The sequence below is a fragment of the Dermacentor silvarum genome, chromosome 7 (genome assembly GCF_013339745.2).
Source record: "Dermacentor silvarum isolate Dsil-2018 chromosome 7, BIME_Dsil_1.4, whole genome shotgun sequence".
NCBI lineage: Eukaryota > Metazoa > Arthropoda > Arachnida > Ixodida > Ixodidae > Dermacentor > Dermacentor silvarum.
This window is the reverse complement of record NC_051160.1, coordinates 111,443,768-111,469,714: the sequence shown is the minus strand read 5'-3', so window position 1 is coordinate 111,469,714 and position 25,947 is coordinate 111,443,768. Positions and strand designations below refer to the sequence as shown.

At 45.0% G+C, this 25,947-nt stretch overlaps 1 protein-coding gene across 10 annotated transcripts in view; it reads left to right on the top strand.

Annotated features, from left to right (window-relative positions):
- LOC119458356 (uncharacterized) overlaps nucleotides 1-25,947 on the top strand; it is a 153,793-nt gene that overhangs the window by 16,922 nt on the left and 110,924 nt on the right. For 6 of the 10 annotated variants that reach the window (XM_049671114.1, XM_049671115.1, XM_049671113.1 and 3 more), the window contains exons 3-7: nucleotides 4,016-4,144; nucleotides 8,585-8,786; nucleotides 11,494-11,597; nucleotides 14,663-14,859; nucleotides 22,149-22,317. In XM_049671114.1, coding sequence (XP_049527071.1) covers nucleotides 4,016-4,144; nucleotides 8,585-8,786; nucleotides 11,494-11,597; nucleotides 14,663-14,859; nucleotides 22,149-22,317 — 801 coding nt within the window. The remainder of the gene's footprint in view (nucleotides 1-4,015; nucleotides 4,145-8,584; nucleotides 8,787-11,493; nucleotides 11,598-14,662; nucleotides 14,860-22,148; nucleotides 22,318-25,947) is intronic. The other 4 variants (XM_049671117.1, XM_049671120.1, XM_049671118.1 and 1 more) reach the window with 4 other exon arrangements.

The window sequence follows — 25,947 nt, the reverse complement described above, 5'->3', positions numbered from 1 at the left end:
GACTCTAGAGGCTGACTGGCGATCCTGAATTCTTGTTCTCTTGCCAGGCTATTGAACATTATCTTTGTCTTCTGCATATTCATCTTCAACCCAATTCTTCCCATTTCTCGATTAAGGTCCTCAATCATTTGTTGTAATTCGTCTCCATTGTTGCTGAATATGACAATGTCATCTGCAAACCGAAGGTTGCTGAGATATTCGCCGTTGATCCTCACTCCTAAGCCTTCCCAGTCTAAGAGCTTGAACACTTCTTCTAAGCATGCAGTGAATAGCATTGGAGAGATTGTGTCTCCTTGCCTGACCCCTTTCTTGATAGGTAACTTTCTACTTTTCTTGTGGAGAACCTAGGTAGCTGTGGAATCCTTGTAGATGTTTGCTAAGATATTCACGTATGCCTCCTGTACTCCTTGATTACGCAATGCCTCTATGACTGCTGGTATCTCTACTGAATAAAATGCATTTTCATAATTTATGTAAACCATATAAAGAGGTTGATTGTACTCCGCAGATTTCTCGGCAACCTGATTAATGACATGGATATGATCCATCGTAGAATATCACTTCTTGAAGCCAGCCTGTTCTCTTGGTTGACAGAAGTCATGTGTTGCCCTGATTCTATTGGAAAATATCTTAGTGAATATTTGATACAATACTGAAAGGAAGCTAATGTGTGTATAATTCTTCAATTCTTTAACGTATCACTTCTTATGGATGAGTATAATGTTGTCGTTCTTCCAGCTTTCTGGTACACTTGAAGTCGTGAGGCATTGCGTATAAAGCGCCGCAAGCTTTTCAAGCATGATATCCCCTCCATCTTAGAATAAATGGACGTTACTCCGTCTTTTCCGGCCGCTTTCCTCCGGGCCATGCCTTGCAATGCCCAACTAACTTCATCGCTAGTTATAGAAGGAGCCTCTGTATTCTGGTCATCAATACTACTCGCTTCTTCTTTTCTTCAGTGATGTCGTTGGCTTCGAAGAAAGCTTCTAGCTGCACTAGATATGCCGGCCAGTGGTCCGTAGCTAGATATGCCGGCCATGGTTACCAGGGTGTTGCCGGTAGGGCGGCAGGCTCATCCCATCTTCGTCGCCACTGAAGTGACCATGTATTCCCAAGCAGAGAAACCGAGCAAAGAAGGTGTATTGCGGGTATCGCGTGCAAGATATAGCACACAGCAAGAAAAAGGGGAAGGGACAAACAGAGAACGAGGGAAGAAAGTGATTACAGCAGGTGCGCCCAAATTTATCGGTCCGTGCGGTGCATGACGATATAACAGAAAGTAGGTTAGCTGCTCTGAGAACCGTACAGGTCAGTACAGAATTCTTCCGCTGCTGTTACTATATCGTCGAAATTGCTGATTACATCACCCTGCTTATCATTCAGCGCATACATCTTGCCTTGTCCTATGACAAGTTTTCTTCTCACTGATTTCATGCTAGGTCCACTATTTTACAGCTTCCTCAATCTTTCCCACATTATATATATATATATATATATATATATATATATAAGCCTATTTCGAATATCTATTACTTTCTTCTTCTTGATGAGTTTTGACAATTCAAGAAATTCTTCAACATCAGAAACCGTTGCAGTTACGCATGACTACCCAGCCAATATACACATTATTATGCAAGCGCTCCGAGCACACGTCAGGCGCCTTGCTCGCGCCCCTTCCCACTATCTAGCCTCACTGCCAGAAGACCAACCATGCGCCGTTTTTTGTAAGACGATACTGCCTTATCGTATATACCTTCCATCAGGTTACACAGCTGCAGCGATAGTTTTGTTCCCCCTTGGTGCTTGGCTCAGCCACAAATTCGCCTGACAGTGTCAGGAACTCGAACGAAGGTACAACTCTCATTACCAGCTCTCAAGCAACTTTCACTGGTCTTGCTGTACGAAAAATACAGTGATCGTACCCATCTATACACTGATGGTTCAATCACCGTGGACGGTTATACAGGATCAGTGTTTTTGCTGCAAAAGTCTCCACCTTGAAGTTCAAGACATCACACCAGACGACATCGGCAGCCGCGGAGCTTGGTGCTTTTCTTAACGCACTCCGCATAATTCGTGAGGAACCGCCTCAAAAAGGGAGTGTTTTCAGTGACTCCAAGGCAGCGCTACATTGATTGCTTTCCGCCTTACTCCGTGGACCCTACGAGCAACCAGTCCTAGAAATCCGAGAGCTCCTTCGTCCCCTCGTCGAGCCAGCGCACGACGTCACCTTTCAGTGGCTCCCTAGCCACTTCGGCGTAATGGGCAACGAACATGCCTATGAAGGTGCTCGATCTGCTCATGAAGACGGCGTGCAGGAACCAATCCCGCTGTCAAGAACAGATGCAGCAACAAAACTTCGAATGCTCGCAAACGATGCCACGCAATCGTTGTGGAACACACCTAGTTTGCAACACACACGTCTGCATCGACTGGACCCCTGTCTTCGACTTCGACCTCCACCTGAACTATCCCGAATTGGAACAACAGTAATTTGCTGATTGTGGCTTGGCGTCGCATTTACGAAGTCGTTTGCTCTCCGCATCGGATGGGAGGATGTGTGACCACTGCGGCAACGAGGAAACTATCGAACACGTACTTTGTCATTGTCCTCGATGCAGCCACTCACTCGCGACCGTGCTATCGCGTCTTGACGACAGGCCGCTTTCGGAGCATACAGCCCTGGAACGCCGGCCTATACATTCGTCACCCAACACGTCAATCAAGGCACACTTGAGGTTTTTGCGTTCGAGTGGACTATATGATAGACTATAGTTCGCACGGACGTTTCCAACCTCCTCTATTTTTTATTATTTCTTTTTCGTGACTGCCTTTTCTCTCCCCTATTGTTTCCGCCTTTCATTTCCGCTTACCGTTCCCCCAAATCGGGGTAGCAAATCACAGTCTTTACGGTTTAACCTCCCTGCCTCCCCCCCCCCTCCCGTTTCTCTCTCTCTCCCAACATATTCTATCGGACCTCTTGAGTAGGACATTTTCATGCTTTGTCGTTTCTTTATTAGGTCTTTTGTTACTTGGGAGAGCTTACCTACTGGTCGCCTTGATGCGTTACCTCCAGTTCAATTGCTGCTTCTGAGATCAGCTTAGTAAAGGTGTTATTGATTACCTTTACGTTATCTTCCTCTTCCTCTTCTAAGCGGCATATTTGTTTTTGAACACCAGCCTGAATTGATCGGCTTTTACGCTTACTGCGTCTGGGTTGGCCTGTTTCTTCTCGACTAATTTTACTCATTCTCTATTCAAATTGAGAGAAATCCTAGACCTCACTAACCTGTGGTCACTGCACTTTAGCCTACCTAACACTTCTACAACCTGCACTATGCTGGGATCGGCAGAGAGTATGAAATCTATTTCATTTCTTGTTTCTCCATTAACACAAGAATATGATGCACCAACTCGCTCGTTCAGCAGTACTTTTGAAAAATTATATGTATTTATCCAAAGTCCTAAGTGGAGGCATGCTGATGCACGCTCAGTTTTTCTCTCTCTCTCTCTTTCTTTCTTTTTTTGTTATATGGTCATCCCGTGTTTTTGGTTTTCATGCTTTCTTAGCATGGCTTTATCACCTAATCCTGGAGAGCATCCCGATTCCCTTCAGTGCCCAGCGAGGCTGCTCTCCGTTCTAGGTTCTTTTTTACTTTTTTTAAGAGTTAACGTTCTCCTGCAGGCGGTCCTAAATGCAGCGTCCGATGTGTCATGCAGCACGCAAGAACCATTAGCTGAAGATGGGTGCTTCATCGTTTGTGTTCTTGGTTTCCCCATCTTTTAGCGTTGTTTAGACTGAGATATGTACCAGCTATCCCGCGTCAATGTTCTATATCGGTACTCGAAGAATAAGGTTTTTCTTAGATCAAATAATAGCGCGCAACATATTGATGAAATTGGGAGAAGAAACACTCGCATCAAAACAATCACGAGAATGTGCTCGTATGTACTGTGAGAATTTCGTGGGTCGTAAGCTGCACATGGGTCTACCGCGTTTTTTTTTTCTTTTAAGGCTACAACGCAAGCACCAATACAAGAGGGCATTGTGCACTCTCCGTACAAGCAATCCAAGACAGTGCTGCTGTCATTTTCTGAATTCCTCACTGAAAAACTTCGACCCCACGGAAACAGAATTGCACTGGTAAGGTTTCCCACATTTTTAAAACACAGGTCGCTCATGTTTACAGAAAGCGAAGCTGTCGGTGTGTAACGCTACGTTAGACTGCAAAATTCAAAGGTACGACTGCGAAAGTTAAAAGGAAATGCGAGTATTCTTTAAATGAACACTAAAGATCTACACTATCTCCGTTTATCCAGATAAAGTGTTGTCTCAAAACACCATTTTGTTTGTATAATGAGTCGATAACTAAACAAAAACACAAAGGTCAAATTTAATATATATATATATATATATATATATATATATTAGTTTTACGCCGGAACCCCAGCGCCAGTACGTCAGGGTGACTCAGCAAGGTGGCTTACTTGTATAGTGGATAATCCACAATGAGCGTGCACAGCGCGAGAAACGAGACAAGCGCTGTCTTCCAACTGGCGATATATTGGTAGGTTGGTGATATTTATGCAGGCATACAAATGATTCGAGGAAACATTCCACCAGTAAGCTGCGCAGCAGTTAGATATCTGATATCTTAATTTGGATGGTGTTGAATACTCTTGTTAGACGGGCACTTTCAACTACCTTTTAGTTGAATGGCAGTTGACACTGAAAGTTCAGTTAAACTGAACAGCAGTCTACTTAGTCCTTGGTAAAATTCGCGGGAACGTGATTAAGACAAATAGGTGAACAATACCCTAAAACACGCTCGCTAAAGAATCAACTCTACGCTGAGCCCTAGAACACAAAAAATATCATCCTACGCTGACTCCAGCGTATACACAATAGACGGATCGCTTGCTTTGTACAAATTTGGGGCATATTTGCACGTGATTTTTGGTGCTGCATGTGACGTTTAGACTAATGATGACCACCTTGTGATCAGACAAGGCTTCAAAAGTGTAACAATGACGTTCGCTTTGGACGAGTGCGTAGCTAGCAAAAAGAAGGTCCAGAATAATGTTATCACAGGTGGGAAAATTAACTACTTAAGACAAATGAACAGACAAGGACTTAACGATCATCAATTCACAAAGCTGTTTATGGCCGCCATTTGACTTAAACGGCTGCTAGTCGCGTCGCGGGAGATTGAAATCTTCTGCAACTACTAAGTGGCCGCTGTTTAGCGTATGCTGTGTAATGTACTTCTCAACAAAGCCAAATATACATGGTGTTCATTTTTAAGTTTTCGAGAGTTTTTAGAAATCGCCTGTGGCTGCTAGCATAATTCTTATCATTGAGCTGGAATATTCGATAAGGCGGACATGAATTAGCAGCACGAGAAATCAAAACACATATTCAACTAATTAGCCAAAATTCACTAATTAACTCCTTAGGTAATTACTTGCTACACATATTGCCATTTACGAATTGTAGCTGGTGAGCTTGTGCGGCATATCCACTTGGAATTAATTACCAGAATTACACCAGTTTGGAGATATGCGCTATCAAACTCACCGTAAAAATGCACTGTTGTGCCACTTACTTTTTTTACAAAAATGCTATTTTATACATTGACACAAAAAAGTAACTGGAACGCCAACGTATATCGTGCCACACTTTGGAAAAAATATATCGAAACTGGTGTCATCCTTGAAATCAATTTCAAGTTGATGCGTCTTGCAAACTCACCGGCTACAATTCGTAAATTGCAATATGTGTTAAAGTAATTAACTGAGAAGTTCACTAGTCAATTTTGTTAATTAGTTGAATATGTGTTTCGATTTCTCGTGCTACTAATGTCCGCCTGTTCGAATAATCCAGTTCAACTATACGAATTATGCTACCTGTCACAGGCGATTTTGAAAAATTCAGTAAAGCTTAATTTTGAACACCCGGTATAAGCAGCGCCAAAAGGATAATATACCTAATACACCAAATGCCACAACTCGCGCGTCATTCGTTACCTTACACCATAGTGAGTCAGTACCAGGATGATCATAGAGGATAAAGAATTCAATGCCATAGTTAATAAAAATTGCTCTGCCACCCTCTGGACTTCCAAAAGCTCGCTGTTCTTTATTGCATCCTGGGGTCACGCCTTCGTTACACATACCATTGTCGAATTATGTAATTTGAGGTGACAGTTGAAATCTACGCCCCTATTGACTAATCTTCGCGTATTTACATTAAAAAACTGTTAGCTGCCTTTCAGGAGGCAGTCACTGTTCGAGAGGCGGGTGCATTGTAGACGAGATGGCTGACTTCGTCCCGTTTATAGCGAACATTACAATTAGAATGACATGGAAACTCAGCTAAGCTGACTTCGAGACCAAGACTGCATCATAGCTCTGCGTACCTGCAGTACCTGGGCCGAGATATCCTCAATACTAAATGTAATATTGCTCTTAAATTTCAGTGAATTTTCAGTATTGTAGGTTGAGGTCTGTAATCTAACAGCTCAAATAGAACCATTTGCGCTCTCTTCGAGCGCAGACTCTGTGAGAGCGCTTTATACATTCGCAATGGTCACTTGTACTGGTGGACAGAACGTCGGTGACGGAGGCCACAAGCTTTTCAGGGGTTTCACGTGGCACCTCTTGCAAGGCATGGATTGCCAGGTTGTTTCTTGTTGACCAGTTTTCAAGGCCTAATTTCGGTGGTCAAGTTTTAGGCCGCTATAAGGTTCGTTATGGTTTGTTCGTTTTGATTCAGGTGCAGGATAACGTCGCTATTCCTCTAAGCGAGACACTCGAGTTTAGTTAAACAATCACTTAAACATGCGGCCTTAAATGTTGGGGCAATTACACCTTGACAAATTTGAGACTGCTCAACCTGCAATTGCACGAACGTTTTTTTTTTTTTTTTTGTCTAGGCCGTGGTTGAATTAAAATGTCTTCCGAAGTAAACAATGGTTTCCTTGGGGAGTGCAGCAGGCAGAATGAGAGAGAAAACATACAAGGTCCGGAGACAGCAGGAATCGATCATCGACCCTAAAGCCTATTAACAGCGGAGCTGTTAAAGCCGGGCGTAATGTGTCTGCGGAACCCAAAAATCTGGGATGATCCTGGCGGCAGTGGAAAAAGGGTCCAAGCGCAATGGCAAATACCCCTACGAACTAGCGAAGCTGAACCTGGCTAAGTCTAGCTAAGCATAGTTGGGAATACTTAAGCTTAGTCAGTCATCGATAGGCAATTGAAATCCAGTCAATAGCTAATCGATCATCGATCAATAATAAAAAAATTCCACAAAATGCTGGGGATGACTTGGTAGTGCTTAGCCTAGCACAAAATCTAGGACTAGCTAGGTGCCCATCAGCTCGGCTGTCTCTTTAACATTGCGCCTCCAGTGCAAGCTACGCAAATTTTTTTAAATCCTAAACATTGCCTACCTGCCAAAATATGAAGACGCAACTGTAGCAACCCTCCGCCAAGCCACTCCGAGACCAACTGTAGAGCAAGGTGTTTTTCTATGGTCTTTTAAGCGGTGGCAGCACGGTCGATGTCTCGGTAGAACCTGAACACGCGCAAAAAGCCAGCATGCCAAGGACGAGAACGGAAGACGGCAGAGTAGTGCTGACGTGCACTCGTGCTGTAGGAGCGATGCACTTATGCGCACAAAGCACCAACAAAACAAATGATGAAATGCACATGTGCGAAGCTGGTTTAGCAGCTGCTTTAAATTTAACGGCATTCAAGAAACCGGCGATCTGTGACAATAAAGAGACGTGACTACGGCAAGCATTTGCCGTGCAGTTGCCGAAGCCACTAGGCTTAAGCCATTTAAAAAGACGAAACGGGTATAGCAGACACTGTTGCGACCAGTTGAAACCACTGTGATCATCGGCGTTCTTTTAACGTGTATCCAAAGTTCAATGCACGAGTTCTTGTGCGTTCCGCTTCCATCGGAGTTCAGCTTCCGTAGCCGAACATCTAAAAACACGACCACCTGCATCACTATACCGTATCCACAGAGCAACTATAGCGGGCGGCTTTTCATACGCATCCTTGTTTCATATGTTTAGTGTATTGGCGGGGAACAGTCCTCTACATAGAGTTCACATTATTTTTGTTTCAAGAATGTTAGGTACCACTAACCGTAACTAAATGCCTTTTACACTGTTATTTGTTTGACTCAACGGCCCCGACAAATATTAACAATATTCGCATTTCACGGCACTCTATAACGCATTTTCTATAGAGTTCACCGCACAGCATTCTTCATTATTTTTTATTTATTTGCATAGGCTACCTACCAGAATCTGGGGCCCCAGACAGTGCAGTCTAAATCACATATAACTGTTTGCATGTCAATAATGTTCAAGGAAGTGACGTTTAAAACAGCCCATTCCCTTCTACAGCCACCTCGTGACCATGCCATTTTATTGGTGTATCAGCTACAGCATGGACTGTGCTTGGACTAGTGCAGATGCACTTATGTCCTAACTTGTTGCTGCTCAGCACAGCGTTGTTAATTCCATTATTCCCAGTATTTCTCTGATTGTACCATGTATCTCCACCTTAGACCGATGGAGAGAGGAGCGTTACCTATAAACAACTTCTGAAGAAATTTCGCTGCTGCGCCGCCATGTTTCAAGCTCATCACGTTGGTCCTGGAGACAAAGTATACTGCCATTTAGAAAACAGCATCGAAGCTTTTGTGGCACTCTACAGCATTGGCGTTGCCGGGGCTACCGTTGTCCTGAGTGATCCAGAATACAAAGAAGGTAAAGTATGATCACCAAGAGTACAAAGAAAACAAAAAAACAACACATGACTACAGAAGCATTGACTGCATGTGAAAAAAAATTATAAAATTTGTCTAAGTATAAGCATTAAACAGGACCAGTTGCAAACTTCGCAGTTGCAACTGGTTGCAGTCGCAAAAAAAAAGAAGTCAGTTTCTCCGTACAGGCGTAGCACTGATTGCGATAGCAAATTATTAGCCAGCTATAGGAAGTAAGGTTAACCGTTTTATCAGCTACACAAACTGCTTTAAACATTAACTTACCAAGTAAATTAAAAAGCACGTTGTCACGGGCGCACATTCAAACACGAACATATCTCACTCGATGACCGCGGGCACTCGATGCCTGAACGCTGGCGTGATGAAGAAAGAGCGCCAGCAGCGGCGAGCGAATTCTTTCTCGTGCTACCTCTCACTTCAACGCGAACTAGGCGCAAGAACACAGCGCACAAGAAGCTATATCCGGCTGGCTAGCCTTGGAACCCAACGCGGCAGAATTTCTCCAAGTTTTATACGCGCGGCCGCACTCAACCACCGAATCTGGAGTAGAAGAGATGATGCGCACTAACCTACCCCTCCCCCCCTCGCCCTTCCTAACGCGCGCACCCTCCCCGCCTTCCTCCCTTGCGAGCGCGAGAAGACACCGCCACATTAAGCCACCATCCTTCTCGATTCAACCTCGCAAGTTTTTGTGAGGTTGCGAGTTTCCCCAAGTTTTCGCAGCCCTGATGTTAACACATTTGAACGTTATGCGAAACATCACGGTGATAACGACGGCGGAAATTCGCCCGGATTGTTCCCTATAATTGCTATCGCAATAAAATTGGCAGTGTGAAATTCTACTTTGTATTGGAAGCGCACACGTGCAAGGACACTAAGCCGAATAAGACGAGTAGACCTGATCGATAGTTTGTCCATGGATGTCAAGGAGAGCCAAACGCTCTGACCCGAATGATACCCGTTGATTTCATATAGTTTAGTTTCCTGTGCAGGGGGCAATATCTCAGGCAAATTAATTGATGCAAATTTTCTCAGGGCTTCAATGATCGATGTGTTTATGCGCGCTTAGGCTATTTTACTGGTATCGTACAGATAGCTAAGGAGACTGAAACACCTTAATGACAATTAGAGACTGTACTTTAGAAAGGCACCGGCATGTTACGCCAGATAATTAGAGTGGAAAATAAAATGCAAAAATAAAAATGAACAGCTGATGTTTAAGGAAGGCAATGGTAAAAATCTGCAATCATAAAGCAAGCTCAAAAACAAGAGTATATTCAAACATATTCTAACAAAAGGGACGCGAGGACTGAGTAAGTTCTACAGAATTTCATCAAGCCTGTTCACATTAAGATTACGCTTCAGCTCGGGGATAACTACGATGCCACATATTCAACTACCTTTAGAACGCAGATATCCTTTTTTTAGACATCCAATGAAGTGATTTGAATGGCATTTGTGGCACTTAATAGAAAAAGTTTTGCATGAGAAACTGCTGGAAGCACAATATTGATGTAGGCCCGGTATTGCTTTTAAATTGCGGAAAATAGATAATTTTTTATAAAAACAGAAGCACGAAGTTTAGAAATCAGTAAGTCTGCGCTAAAATCACACATCGCTGTTGATAGAATCTACAGCGACGAAATAAGATATATTAACTGATATCTTAAGTGAATTTGTTACAATGTTTACATGGGCCTTGCAGAAGTCATACTGTTGTATAAGCGGTGCATTAGACAGCGGCATATAGTACATCAGGTTTTTCAGCTTTAGATGTAGTATTACATGCAGTTTAGAGAGATGCGAAGTCATTTTTTTATTCCTTTATAGTCACGTCTTTTGAAGTTATGCACTTTTCAACATTTTTTTAGAGACACAATCGCGGCTTCACTAAAACAACTGCTTTCTGCCGTTACTCGATTTTAACTTCCCCTTTAAATATGTAACGAACCTAATCAACTGCGGTACAGCGGTTGCCGAGAAAAACGATTTCTCCGTTCCCATTTATTTAGACATGAACTCGAGGCCAGTCGTTTCAAGTAGCAAAAGGCGCCTTTGTCACACACATTGTTTTAATTGGTGGCCCCAATGTTCTGACAAGGGGTCGCAGTTGAAAGCGTACATTGATCTTATGTAGCACCGTGCCCTCACAGAAGCTATTGGGTCAATCAACCACGTTATTCATGCAAGCTCTCAGGAGGACAGATTTATTAAATTTACTGCTTAGTACACGCAGTTTGTGGATAAGGTTACGATTAGGAGCATCGCAAATATACTAATTTTGAAATGAAATAGCTAAAAAAGTGCAAAACTCTTTGAAAACTTCTCGCTAATGAACAATACTTCCATTTTTTATTAACGATGTTCTCTCCAATAGATGGCGACATTGCTTCTATAGGAGGTACTAAATAAATAAACAAGACCTATACATCTATGCACAACATTTTGAAGTTAACTATAAAAATGTAACGAAAACCATAGATTGCCACAATTTACCATGATTTTCTTAGGAATATGCACTTAAAAACTTCATCTAAAAACACTCAGACTAGAAAGTTCCTTTTTTTGGTGGAACTGCACCATTTAAATTAAGTGAGGGAGAATTTTTAAAATAACGCCACAGTGATTCGAAACCTTATTTTGCGAATGCGGAAAAAATATTCATTCGTTGCTCTTTCCCGCCCAAGGAGAGGTTCAACAGCACATGAAAAACTGTGACGCGACATGTGTGGTGACTGACCTTCGCCATTCATTCAAGTTCAGTCCTGGAGACCGAGACAATGGCATAAAGGTATTTTTCTCGTTTTTCTGTGTTCGATAGTTTAGCTATACTAGTTTATATAATGTACTTGTGGAAAAGTTATATGTCTTATAGTGGAGATTCAGATTAAGGCGCCGGCTGCACCGCCACAATTTCAACGCTTTTTTGCCTCATCCTCGGCGCTTGCCAAGGCGTCCGCTGGGCCCACTCCCCCATTCTAGTGCACTCTAGTTGTCAAACAGTCGTAGTCACGCCATCGTCGCCATGCACACGTCATTATCTCATAGGCTCATGTCATCCTTGTCATGCTGTCTTCGTTATAGACCTTTTCACTGATTACAAACATAGGCCCTGCACGGCTTCCGGTTTTTCCCACTGACGTAGCTGCTAAATGTAACTGGCAAAGAAGCAACCATGCGTTAAAACATAAGCCCTTAGATTTGCAACACTTTTACCCTCTATATACATAACCATACTTTTACAAGTGCAGTTTCCTAGTGAGTTACACGAAAAAAATGTAAGTATTAGCCTTGAAGCATTATGCGTCATTCTTTTATTTGAAAACGTAAAAAGAGACTTACGTACACTGAAACAACTTGGAGACATGCTTTTTGTTCCCGCGTAGCAGACTGATAAGGCACGTGACCGAAGTTTCTTGGGGGCGGCACGCTCGCTGCTGTTATCGCGAGCATGAAACAGTCTATACTACCTTCATCATTTCAGAATCGTCCTCCTGTTGTCATACCGTCGTAGTCATAGCGCCTTCGGCTGGGGCAGTGTATGCTTAGAAACCCGGTGAGCGCTGGAGCATCGGAGAGGAGCGTAGTAGTTTAAACTACCATCTATAAAATATTGTTTAATGTGAAATGCCATAGAAGGAGCCGGACCTTATTACCTTCGAGCAATTCGGCGGCGTCGACATCGGAAGCGAAAACACGTAGCCCGCAGAAGGACTAACGCATAAATATTCGCGTTACGCACACGTAACCCTCCTGTTTTTTTTTCTTAAGCGTAAAACGCTTTTAGCTCCCGTTGTCGTTGACCTTCGAGAGACACTGAGCCAAAATCCAGAGCCGTTATCCGGGCACTCAATGCGACAATGGGGAGAGAACGAAACGACGCCATTCGCGCTTTGTTGCGAGAGCAAAACGGGACCATCCGGGCAACCAGTCAGAACTTCAGAAAATGCGGTTTCTGGCCCTCTACCCATTGTACGGGACCGCATTACATACGCTAGTTGCCACCAGAACAAGTTGCAAAAAATATTGCCTCCAATTTCTTCCCAATGCTCACAATACCACTCAAGCTGTAACTTCTAGTATGACGAAGTTTAATTTGTCGTTTCCAATAGGGACGTTCAAAAGGCAGATACAGTGCACCATACACTTGATTGTCAACTTTTGGCGCTGAGACAGGGTTGTCTTTGCTCTTTTCAACTCCAGCTGTCCTTGAGTTCCACGGCGCGGGTGTTGCGCCACCTCCTTCGAGAGATGGCGCCACGCTGCGTGACCAGACCGGCAGTGTCCGGTGGCCCCGGATGGTTGTTTGGCCGAGATGAGACTTGCAACGAGGTTCAGTTCAAAACAGGTTCATTTTGGCTCAGTAAGCTTTCAGGCCTGCGTCGCGGCACGAATATGCTTTGCCGGTAGCCATTTCATGCTTACATCTACTCGCGATTGCGGGACAGCCAGCCTTTTTCTTTATAATAGTACCAATTATTGAACAGCAACTCAACAAGACACTTTTTAATTTTCATTTTGTGTTCGAAGACGACTGGGCAGCTTCATCTGAAGTTCCACGAAGGTTCTCGCCTACTTCAAGTAACGGAATCGAACATGTTCTCGAATTCGCGTCTACTTCAATAGCGTGCAGTATGCGTCGCCCAAGCGCTCTTTTTTGATATTGCTTTCAGGTGTACCGTGAAAACGTGTTCTGACTTGTCGACACGAAAATCAGAGACAAAGATAGAGACGATGATCTAGAGATAAGCTGGAACTCAAGGACTGTTACTCAACAAAAGCCATGGCTACGGAACAAATCGTCTCATAGTGGCTGCCGCATTTCGATGGAGGCGAAATGCAAAAACGCCCGTGTGCTTGCGTTGTAGTGCACGTTAAAGAACCCCAGGTCGTCAAAATTAATCCGGAGCCCTCCACTACGGCGTGCCTCATAATCAAACTGGTTTTGGCACCTAAAACCCAAGAAAGAATAAGTCTCATAGTGGCTGCATCTTTAGCCTGCAATGTTGAAAACGACCAGGAACACTAACAGAATGGATGGCAATAAGTATATGTAAACAGAAGAACTTCAATTTATTTATTGTATACATAAACTGCTAACAGTGGTTACTGCCTTGATCCTAAAAGTACCTTTGAACATTAATTGTAATCTGCAACGACCAAATTTATTTTCAATCGGCTCTTCGTCTTTGAGACGCAGCTGCGATCAGCTTGTTTTCCAGGTCGGCCTCTGAGTGATTGATGTTTAAAAACAAAGCAAAAGGAAACAGGTCTTCCCAAGATTGCGAAATACTGCACCAGTTTCTTCATAAAACATCCTTCGTCGCAAGTTGTAAATAGGACAAAGCCAACAGCGCATTTATTTATACTTGTGAAGCCGGCGCAACCAGTTTGCGGACTGATCTCCTTTCGGCCTCGTGTAGAGACGTTCTGCGGTTTAAGGGTGCATGCATTTAAGGGTGCATGCATAAAGCGTAGTAAGACAATTTGCATGAACATGGTTGATAGGCTGACTCAGCACGGCCTCCATAGCATGCACCCTGGGAATACGGTCGCATCAGGCCATCGCTTTAACAAGAACGAAGTGTTCGCTTAGGGTTTTGAAGTTTTCTATATACACTTCCCGAGTTGCCCAAGGCGTAACACATGTCATGTAGCGCATTTAACATCATATTTCGATCCAGATAGCAAACGTAGTTGCCAGTATATCCGGGCCGATTTAGCCTGAACGAAATGCCCCATTGTTGTTTTTAACAGACGGGCGCAGAGCACATTAGGCCAATATCATTCTTTATGAAACAATAGGTTAGTTCCTTAGTGACAGGCTAATGTATCTCACACAAACGTATTTTTCAGGCATATTTCGCTGTTGGTGACGTGCCTGGATTTATTTCAATTTCCAACTTTGACACATACAATGAAGAGGATTACCAAGAGGTCAGAAGGTGCCCAGGACGCGTCCTTGTCATGGCATACACCTCTGGAACAAGTGGCCAATCCAAAAGCGTTGAAATCACAGAGGAGCGATTCCTTCGAAAAGTCTGCGGCATGGAGTAAGTATCAATTCAAGGAGACCTCTGCTAAAATCAGTCCTTTTGGCATTGCCGCTCGATGTGAAATATGAAAGCTAGCATATCTTACTACTGTTTCACCCAGGGCAGTGGCGGCAGCGTGGGCCTAGTGGCGATTGAACAGCAGGGAGGGGGCCCAGGCAGAGACGCGAGACGATCGACGTAACGAGTCATAAAGAACTTCTTATTACATCGCTACGGAGCGGTCAGCTCTACAAGCTTCCAGACGGAGAGTGCCACACACTCTAGCTTGTGCTGAAGGTTGAAGTCCATTGGCGGGCGCGTCTGTTGTAGTCTTCGGAACGCTCTCGCTCAGGGAAAGGGGAGACCGAATGCTCGCCACACTTATGACCGCTGCTCTGTACGTTGATGTTAGTTGAACGGATTTTCTAACCGCCAATGGGTACCGCAGAGGGAAAGGCTCTGGCGCGCTCACACGCACATACAGGCAACGTCAGCGTCTCCCTCGCCGAAAAGGGGGAGAAGGAGAGAATGCGCTCCCGAAGCTTAACCGTCTCGCTCGCCGAAAGCAGACAGCACTGGCGAGCCCACTCAGACATCAGGTAGTCGTGTGGGCCGTTGGGAACGAGAAAGAATGGGCGCACAGCGGCTAACGTCTTTTCGCCGTTGCGGCCTCCTAGGCGTTGCTCAACGGTTGCGGGCGGCTCGGCGCACTTGAAACGTCTGGACTTGAGCCGTGGCTGCGGCACCGTGACACAAATTGTTCATTACACAGGCCAGTCGTAAGAGACTGCCCCGCCAGGGGAGTGAGATCCCGTAGGGCAGGGGATTGCATCCGCTGTCCGGAGGGATTGCACTGGTGGTCGTAGCCGCAGGTGGGTATCCAAGAGCTTGCGTACGGTAGACGGTCGGCGAACTTTTTCCGACAGGTGTTTCGTTCTGCGTTGCGAACACCGCTGAATGCCTTGTGAGGTCGAGCTGCACTCTTTAGTTCACTGCAGGCGTCTGTAGGAACCCCGCCGAAAACACAATCACTCGGCCGGCAAGCGTGAAGCATTCTCAATAAGTTCAACCAAGGTGACTTTCCCATTTAATTCATTATCACGATACCTTGAGAAAATAACAGAGCAGCACTAAAATGTCGCCGACGAATTATAGTAACACTGCAAAACTCCATTTTAATAAATAGGGCAAGAGAAAAGCAACAGTTGAAATACCTGACTGAGGGAGAAAAACGGCACAAAGTTGATATCACGGAGGTTTATTCGGGCGCTAACGCCTTTCACTTGAGCCATCGGCTTTGCCTTTGAGACTTCCCTTTTCGTACGCACCTCGAAATATTTTTTTTTACAAGGCAAGACTCCAGCGAAGGAGAAGGCCATTTTTGGAGAACGTTGATAGCAACTGTTGCAGAGCGTTAAGGGCACTGACCCTTCTCAATCACGGAACACGAACTTACAAGGTCGCCTAATAATTCAGGAACAGCCTGCACGCGCACTCTTTCTCAGCCAGTTTATCTAGCACCTGACCGTTCGGAACACGGACTCTCATGCTACAAGCGCAGCATGCCCTGATAAAATGCTTGAGGCACGATCGGCGGGTCATACACCGCTTCCCTGCTTTCTAGGCAATTGCGCTGCAGTGCAACGCCTTTCTCTTGAAAGCCTACGATATTCCGCGCTGCAACATCGCCTACATCGCGCTGGATGTTTTGCAGACTGAAGTTCTCACATTTCGCTCGGACAAGGAGGAACTACTTATCTCTAGCCTCGTTAGGCTCTCTGACGTGGGCGCAACGACGGACTCTTTCGAGTCGTCTACACGTTTCTTTCGGTGTGCTATCTCTAGCGTTTGCTTATAGGCCAACTGCAGCAAAATTTCACTTTGGCTAAATTGCCAACAAATTCTTCGCCTATGCTATCAATGTAATCTTGACAAAGCCGCGGGGCTGGTATTTGACTAATTTTCCCATTAGCAGCCTTCTAACAGCGCCTAAGCCGACGACGCGTGCACCTGGCGGCAAAGCGGTAGCGATGCGGAAATGGGGAACGTTGGAGAACCGTACGCGACTGCTGATCTCTCAGTTACGCCTAGGCAGCCTAGGCGCCCAGGGGCGTCGCTCGCTAAACATGCGCAACTTGATGGGTGTCTCTCGAGGCGTGATTTCTCGTTGCGTACGTGGCTTGAGCTTCTGCAAGAATGACGACGTGTTGCGTGGCTATCGGGTGCTCGAACACGTACAGTCGGCGTGCCTACGGCTGGTGCCGTAGTTGAATTCAGTCGGCAGCCAGCGACGTCTAAGGCTAGTTGCTGGATCCAACGTCTAATGGTAGCTGCTGGGTACGTTTGGGCCTAGATAGATAGGTTAATCATGTTGTGAGCCAATTTCAAAGCTGTCTCACTAAAGCAGCCAGTTTAAAAGCAGTTTCGCCTGCTGGTGCCGGCGCTTGCTTTCGTCTATGCATTTCCCCGTCATGATAGGGCGCGAAGCAGGCTGGTAGCCAGTAATTGTGTCTCGGGGGGAAGGGGGGGGGGGAGGGGGGGCGCTTGCTGAAGGCCTTGACTGTTTGAGGAAAGCACCTTATTTTTCAGTAATTATTTTCGGTAAAGATCAAAATTTCGGGGACCCCCTGGCTACGCGCCGGGCGCGAAGCAATGCGTAGCATGACCCGCTCACAGACACCTGACGCAATCGCCCGTGTACCTATATTGAGGTGCACGTTCGATAATCCCAAGTGTCCAAAATTATTTCGGACTCCCCCGCTACGGCGTACCTCATAATCATGTTGTTTTCCGCACGTACACGCAGAATGCTTTCTTGCGAGAGCAATTATATTGACACTCCAAGCGCATATTCGCTGTTGTCGTTAGCGTCGCCGCGATGTTCCGCATAAAGTCGAACATCGCACTCTGAAAAGGAAGGCTAACTGAACCGACCAAACTCGGCACTCGGCATCGATCATGCTCGCGATGTCGCAGGCGCCGCCGGGACTGGCAACCCCTTACCCTCCTCACCTTTGTGAAAAGGTTTCACGCGTCACCAGACCCTGCGGCGCTGGCGGTGAAGGCGAAAGCGAAATCTATGCTCGCATAGCGTGCAACGCTTCGCGCTCGCGTGCGAGGCTTTCCACGTTTCCTTCCCAAACTCCCTCCCTCATGCAGCGGAGGCGCGAACAGTGGACACGCACTTCTGGGAGCAAAAGGGGAAGCACGGGGAAGGGAGGGAGCTGGAAGTTGCGTCCGTACGTCTAGCAAAAGCCTCGCCGACTCTGCGACGGCTCCGGCCTGGAGCTACGGGTGCGTGCGTAAAGCTCGTATGCGTGCGCGCGCGCGCGTGTGTTTGTGTGTGTGAAGGAATGAGCAAGTTCAGCATAGGGGCGAGGCATTGTGCTGCCGATAACGCAACAGTCTCATAGTTCCGTGGTGGTTCTTTCTTTTCTCTCGATTCAGTCACTCGAGCTATGGTGTACTCCGCTTGGATAAACATTTAACGTTGCCGCCGTCGCAACGATTTTAGCGATGGCTTTTTTTTTTCAAAATTGACCATACAGTAAAAAAAATAATAATCAGGAATCACAATATGTATTTTTCGTTCAAGACTCACTCGGACTCAACCTCGTCCAAGTTCTACTCAGCCGGGCTCAATCGGAGACCCGCCAAAATTCCTACTCAGCTATACTCACACTCGCGGGTCAGTCTAAGTTTGAGTGAGTAGGCTCATGAGTGAGTTTGCCGACCCACTCCCGTTTCCCCTCTGCGCTCAGCGCTTTCGTTCGCAAGGTCGCGATCAAAAGAAAGCCAAGTTAGGATAAGTCACCCTCCTCAGAATTCCTTTGTCGATATGGCATCGAACCAGATGGCCAGTTTGACCAGTTGCCTTGTGAGACGTTTAGGCTTGTAGCGCAGCTCAGAACGAGCAAAAAGGAAGGTCGACCGGGGAATGAAAGGGTGAGCGCTGCCACCTTTTTTTTTTTTTTTTTTTTGCTGCAAGCCTTAAGTCATGACATACCAATTCGCCAAAACTTCTATGCTTTTGACCTTCCTTATGATAATTTTTGCGGTCACGATTGGGATGTAACTAGACGACTCGTTTCGGCCCCAACTATAGCCTAAAAGCAGGTAATATTTGGTTTTGCCAAACTTCCCCAAACACATGCAGCTCCAAAGGACAGAACTTACTTGCGTAGACATAGATAATAGGGCAAATAATAAATACAAGAACATAAGCCACGAGCGTGTGTCAGGAGTCACAATGCTTTCGAATCTTTCAGAGCTGCTAGCTTTCATTGCACAGCGAACTACGGAGGCGATCATGATGAGGACCCCCAATGGCTTTAACGTTGAAGAGGGCTTCTCATAAGACAGAAAAAAAAACTGCTTGGGTTTGTCCACCTCATCAATATCTGTGCGCGATCAAATAATAGGGCGATGTGTCACGGGATGAGGACCACAAAATTCACTGACCGCAATCAGCCCAATTTCCGTTCAGACATCTCTTCAGCAAAAAGGATGCCTCAACACCCCTACTATTTGACACATCAGTATATTTTACGTTGCAAAGAAGCCGACAAGAATAAAAAAACGTAACACTATCACGGACTAAAATATATCCTTACAATGATGTGTGTCCGGAAAACTCAGCAGTTGCCGTGCCTTCATTCGTTAATTAGGCCACAATAAATGAAGTTAACAAATTTGCTGCAGTGCATTTGGAAAATCTGGGCGGTGCTCCTTCCCGTTGGCTGTGACCACGCTCCGTATTAAAGGCAGCAGATTCAACCAGTTGGAATCCACATAAAGCGAAGCTTTGTGGGAGTGTATAAAGCGTCGATACACGAATTTGTTTTTCTGGTTCTTGTTTTTTTTTCTTTCCCCCGCACGACCGCCGCCTCCACTGCTGCGGATGCGTGGAAGCGAGCGCCTTCTGGTGACGAAACACAAGTTTGTGTTTTTCTGGTTTTTGTTTTCCTTTCTCCCGTACGGCCGTGGCCGATGCGCAGAGGTGAGCGCCATCTGGTGGTGGCTCAAGGAACCCAGTGGCGGTTACGTCGCGCGCGTCCTCCGTTGTGATTGATTGGCCTATTAACAGCCACGCGGCACTCGTGCACGGTCACGAAAACCCCGGCGAGGTTCGCAAAAAAACCATTGCTTTTAAAAGTGAAAACACAAGCGATGCGCAAGCTGAGATTTCGCGCTGTCTGCTTTCTACCGCGGCCTGCGGTAGTAACCCTCGGCTAACAGTGCCCTCTCATGGTTGCCGGTCGCGCGCGCCGCATCCCACTTTTTGCTGCCGAGCGCGGCAAATGGGACGGCCGGAGCAAAACCAGCCAGCGCGCGTAAATATCGGAGGCCATGCTTTATCGTACAGGTGCTACCAATCCTCGAATGTGGCAGGTCTGATTCATCACCTGAACTTGTAGTCGCTCGAAATACTGCACAGCGGTGTCATCGGCTCTAACGCAGGCACGCTATCGATCTCAGCCGTGTCTGCGTGCTACTCCTCTGATTCACGCTTGCTGCTTAAAACAACCGTTTCTGCGGCTACTGCCTTTGCAGCGTGTTCATTCAGCTCTAACGAGGACGCGCTTGCGATCGCAGCGCGCTGCTCCTCTGGCTCGTGCTTGAAAACAGTTTAAGAAGAATATTCCGCGCGATTTTCCGCGAAATAGAAGTGTGCAGTTAGAACAATCATGCTTACAATTAGACTAACGTTCGTCAAAGTACATGCCTAAATGTAAACGTACTTTTTATTTCTTGTCTTCATGATTAGGTGTTACTCGAACTTCTTGCATGCAGCCGTGCTTGTTTTATAACGTGTGAAACGTTGCTCGATTGTATAAAGCATTACTGCACTATGTTCCACATGTATATGTCCGGCATGTTTATTATACATTCGCCATGCTTCCTGCTTGCCTTGCAACATGGCGCCCGTGCGCCTTTTAAGTGAAGAAAACCTTCCCTTTTTGTCAAAGACTACTTCTGTTTTGTATACGAAAATGAAAAAAAAATGATGAAAAATGAAGTATTAAATCAAAACTATGGTTGTCTTCCTGCAAACTACTCTATGTATATGCGTAGCGCATACATAGAGTAGCATATATCTCGTAGCACGCTGTTCTCGTAGCACGTACGTACTACATTATTTTCTAATGTCGTGAAAGAATTAAGCAAGGATTTGTTTAACCGAGAAATACGTAAACAAGCCTGTTTATCATCTCCAGTTCTCTCGAAAATTTTATATTATCCTTCAATGATACAGATATAATACCTGAGCTGGACACTTAAGGCCCTGTTTGTCCTCGGTTACCATAGCGGGAGGCAATGCGTGTCCTTGTGTAAGCCTTTTGGAGCCATACGCAAACAGAGGAAATTTGTTGTTTTCAACTTGAGAGAATTTTTGTAGCTCCTGCTATAGTTACCCTCGTGGCACATGGCACGCCTGATACACATTTATTGCACATAACACTGGACTGCTATTTTTAAAATTAAATCTGTTCACTAAGGGATACAATGATCTGTGCCCTGATACACATCTGAAAAGTATCCCCAAATATATGCACCGTAAAAGAGATTGCAATAATAGTTGCCACACAGAATAACCCTAAAAACTCGCTTCTTAAAAGCATCACTGTACACAGATATAAAGTAAAAAAAATGGGCTTGTATTTTTGCGGTGCTTTCATATGAAAGAATAATGAATATATATTCTGTTCATCTATGAACCTATTGAGCGCATTGTAATTGAGCGCCCACAAGCACAATTCCCATAAAAAAGAACTTCACAATACTTTTAAACGAGAGCGGTCACAGATTTTGTATACTAGGCACATGTTCTGGCAAACAATGCGCTATCGTTACTTTTATTGTCTTCGTGTTAAGTTAAAAAAAGAGGCTGTGCTATGTGCGTCATACATTCGACAACATGCGGTATTAGAACGGACTTAGCTGCTACCGCTTAGCGTGAAAACAAACAAAGAGCCCGAAAGATACCAATGAACTCTCTAGATGCGAGCATGTGGCTCACACAATGAGCACCTGCCACATAGCGGGTGTGCATGTGCAGCCTTAACGTCGCAGACGATGAAGTGTAGATTATGAGTTAATATCAGCCGCTCTCTATCATATGTCCGCACTGGCTATCACAGTCATGTAAACTTGTCATCACTGAATTAGTATGCCGTATGGCCAGGAATGAACATTTCCGGTATTAATGACAAAACAACACTGATATCACTATGAGCCTTGATGAGAGTCAAAGCTGTAAGTGTAATAATTCGGCTTTCATGTCTGAATCGATTATTCGTTCACAGAGTCACCGGCCTGTACAGCGCGGACGACGTCTGTCTGGCTTGCGAATACCTCACCATATACCTGTCATTTTCCTTCAACTTCAAGTTCATATGCTGTGGTGCCCGCCTGGTGATCAGTGACAAGTATTGGTCCGTGCGGGACTTTCTTTCAACGGCCAAAAATGAAAAGGTAACGACATGGCCTTAGACTGGCAACACGCTTACTGTCCACGCTATTAGCATTTACGTAGTATTTGCCCGGTGTCAGACAGCAGCTACAGAATAAAAGTTGGCGGCTCATCGCTCCTCTGGAGATGATTTGCGACGTTAATGCGATTACGGATATTTCTTTTATGACGGTAGTGTGGTGGTGGTATGCTTTTTTGCGTTATGACATATATTATGATGATTATTTTGATGATCATAATTACGGAAATAACGAGGCAGACAAGGAGTTGCGATATGTTCTAGAGCAGAGTGTTTATTAAATTGCTTGACGATGCACATTGATTGGACGCGCTCCTCTCGCGCGCTTCCGTCGACACGCTGTGGCATCTGGCGGTGCCCTTCGCTAAAGTGTAGAGCTAGTGTAGATGTTGTCACGTCGTAGTGATGGTCAAGAACACAATCGCGAAACTGTGAATGGCGAAACTAACTCTTTACTGGGCGAACCTGCGCCCCCCCCCCCCGAAAAAAAAAGAAACAGGCTACACTCACAGCACAACAATAGCGGCGAACACAGTCGGCGATCGTCGAAATTCTGATCAGCGGACCACGTGAAAATATACTAGAGAAGCCACCGCGCTACTTTCTGTTTCAAATGCGTGTGGATGCGTCAAGAAAAGCTAGCAAACGCAGGCGTCTTTGATACCGAAACTCAGCAAAACGTCTCTATTGCGGCTTACCAGACGGGACGCAGTCACGTGAGGTTAGGCGCCGCGCGCGGCTCCTTGCTGCTCGCTGAAAAATCTCAGGGGCGACGTGCTGGTCCTAGACAGAGATAGTCGGCGCTGGCTAGTCACCAGTGGAACGCGCTTGCTGCTTCCGCGCTTTATAAAGGTTGCTCATTTTAAAGCTAGACAAAACTGCAGGCATGTTCTGCCAAGATTTCCAGTTTAGCCAATGCGAATTTTTCTTGCAGTTGCTATTTAGTGATTCTTAGAACAGCGTGGGGATTTATGGAAGGTCAGTACACACTGATCTCATGAATGAATTGCTACTAAAAATGTACTAAACGTACTAAAAAGTACTGCTACTAAAAAGTACTAAAAATGTAACTTAGAATACAATCAAACGAAGTCTGGTTTTTAATGTAGAGATTGAGGTTAGCTGTGCAAAATATGCGACAAAGATTGCCATCATCTCATTATTAAAGTAGTAGAGTATTCTGAGTTATAAAACATACACACACTTCTAAGGCTTGCATAGAAATTAAATAGGGGTGGCACCCAGTGGAGAAGTAGCAAACGTGAAGGCATTGCGTGGTGAATGCGTAAGGAAAGCAAGCACTGTTACCTCCCAACATATCTGCATGGGTTATGCAAAGCCTTCTTTCTTCAGAAAAAAAGGAAGAAAAGATAAGTTGATGATGTTTCCAGACAATATTGAAAAAGCTCAATGTTATTATACACTGCAAGCTTCGAAGAAGCATTCGAGATTCTAGAGCGTTAATTATTGGGCGTAAGGAGTAACGAAATATCCCACCAACCTGTACATCTGAGAGACGTTGTGCTCAGATCATTAGGCTTGAGAGGAATATAGATTTCTGGTTATCGGATAAACAACGCTCTAGAACCAAACAAGCTCGCGAATCCCGTATGTGCCTTCTGACTCCTTTATACCCCTTTCCACCCGCAGATGCACCTTTTATCCGACCATCTCTCACCTTCTCCCTCCCTAATGACGCAATCATTTATAATTTTAAGCGCACATCAGGCCAGCTCATGTGCAAGCTATTTCTCCGGGGAGCATCCTAGCGCGTTACACCCTTGCAGAGAATGTGTGCTGGCTATATTTTTACCCCATAATAGAACGCGCTCCAACACTCCCCAATCCATGCCGTACACCTGGCCGAGCTCAGCTGCACCAATCGAAGACCGGCACTAGACTCTCTGGCTGCGTCATGCGTCATACCCGCCACACCCAGGAGCCATGGCGCCCAGCACAAATTCCTCACCAGGGATCGCCAAGTCCAGAAAGGCGACTCTGACTAGAGTTTTCGTACAATGAAGTTCTTTTTTTTCAGTGACACTGCATATGTCATACATGAACTAATCGGGGACATGAACCAGCAGAAAATAAGCACCGAATTCATACCCGCTTTTGGGCGCCATCTTTCGAGAGCAACATATCGTGGTTCGTAGTCAGGCACTTCGCTTAGCGAAAGCTTACGTCTGCCTTAGCCAACTAGCCGCGTGAAACATTTATAATGAGAGTGAAATAATTTCGCAGACAAATAAAATCGATTACAATGGGCATAGCATGGTCTCCCATGTCGTTAATGACAGCTTACCAGCTCGAACAAACAGAATTGCATAGAATGACCAAATTCCTTCGTAACTGAAGGAAATCATTCAGCCGAAGTATAACGTATAATGTAAAAAAAGTTAAAGGTAGCTGTATTTCGATAGCATGGGAAAAAGGCTTGCAACTGAAAGTGGCACAGAACACACGCAATCATAAGTGCAGGGAAGATTTGATGTACCAGCGCGAAATGAACCTATCTTATTTTCGTGAAAACATAATCACCCAGAATTACCCTTTGTGATTCTGCTTATATTAGGGTACTTTGCGTTACAAGTGGGACCAGTGCTTAAAGTCGGGGGGGGGGGGGGGGGCGGCTTGCCCTCCATTCTTCATGGAGGGGCTAGGCCCCCCTCGGCATGTGAACTGTAGCACTGCGGCGCCCATTCTACAAGCGCTGTAGGTGATTTTATTACCAGTAGTGCCTAGTGTGGAGCAAGTCTAGCTCTGGAATTATTCTATTAATAATTTATTCGCGATTTATCGGTTGGTGTATCATGAGCAAGAACAGGAATGCAGTTATTGACGTACTGCTGCATGCATTTCACCGCGGCACTGCACCTGACCGTCACCACCCTTGTTCAACTAAGATTCTTAGCACAGCATACCGTTTCATGAACCACGTGGAGCTACCTGCTCGAGAATTAGTGAAGGTTCACCTTGGCTTCTTTAGGTTACCAGGTAATTTTCGTTCCTTTAGTTGTCAATTATGAGTGCTGTGTTATATCAGAGACGCATGCATTTTGCACACTTTTGTAGGCAAGTAGGTGTGAAACAATGAAATATATTGTTGTAGTGCCTCAGGTTGTCATTGAAGCAAGGCAAATAATGTTTATGTTACAACTAGACTTATTTGATTTGAGTTAATATATCTTCAACCCTTTACCTCCCGAGTTTTCTTTAACAAAAAGCGTTTCCAAAATGCCATTTTTTTAAATGCTTGATTGCATTAGCACAATAAATAAGTGGCCGAAGTACACTCACAATAATATATTTATTTGAAGAACACCCATAAAATTTGTTCAGTTCCAGAGAAAGTTGTCTTCACTTTACAGCTCGAAGTTGGCTTTTTGCAGCGCCAATAAACGGAACAAAAAGTGAATATATATATATATATATATATATATATATATATATATATATATATATAGGGTGTCCCAGCTATCACGCAGCACGATTTAAAAAAAGAGGAATGGTGTTACGCGAAGCAAACCTAGTGCGTATTGTTTCCAGTACAGTGGAGTAGCCGCCAGTAATTTTTTCGTTACCGAGATTTCATTAGCTAATTGTACTTAAT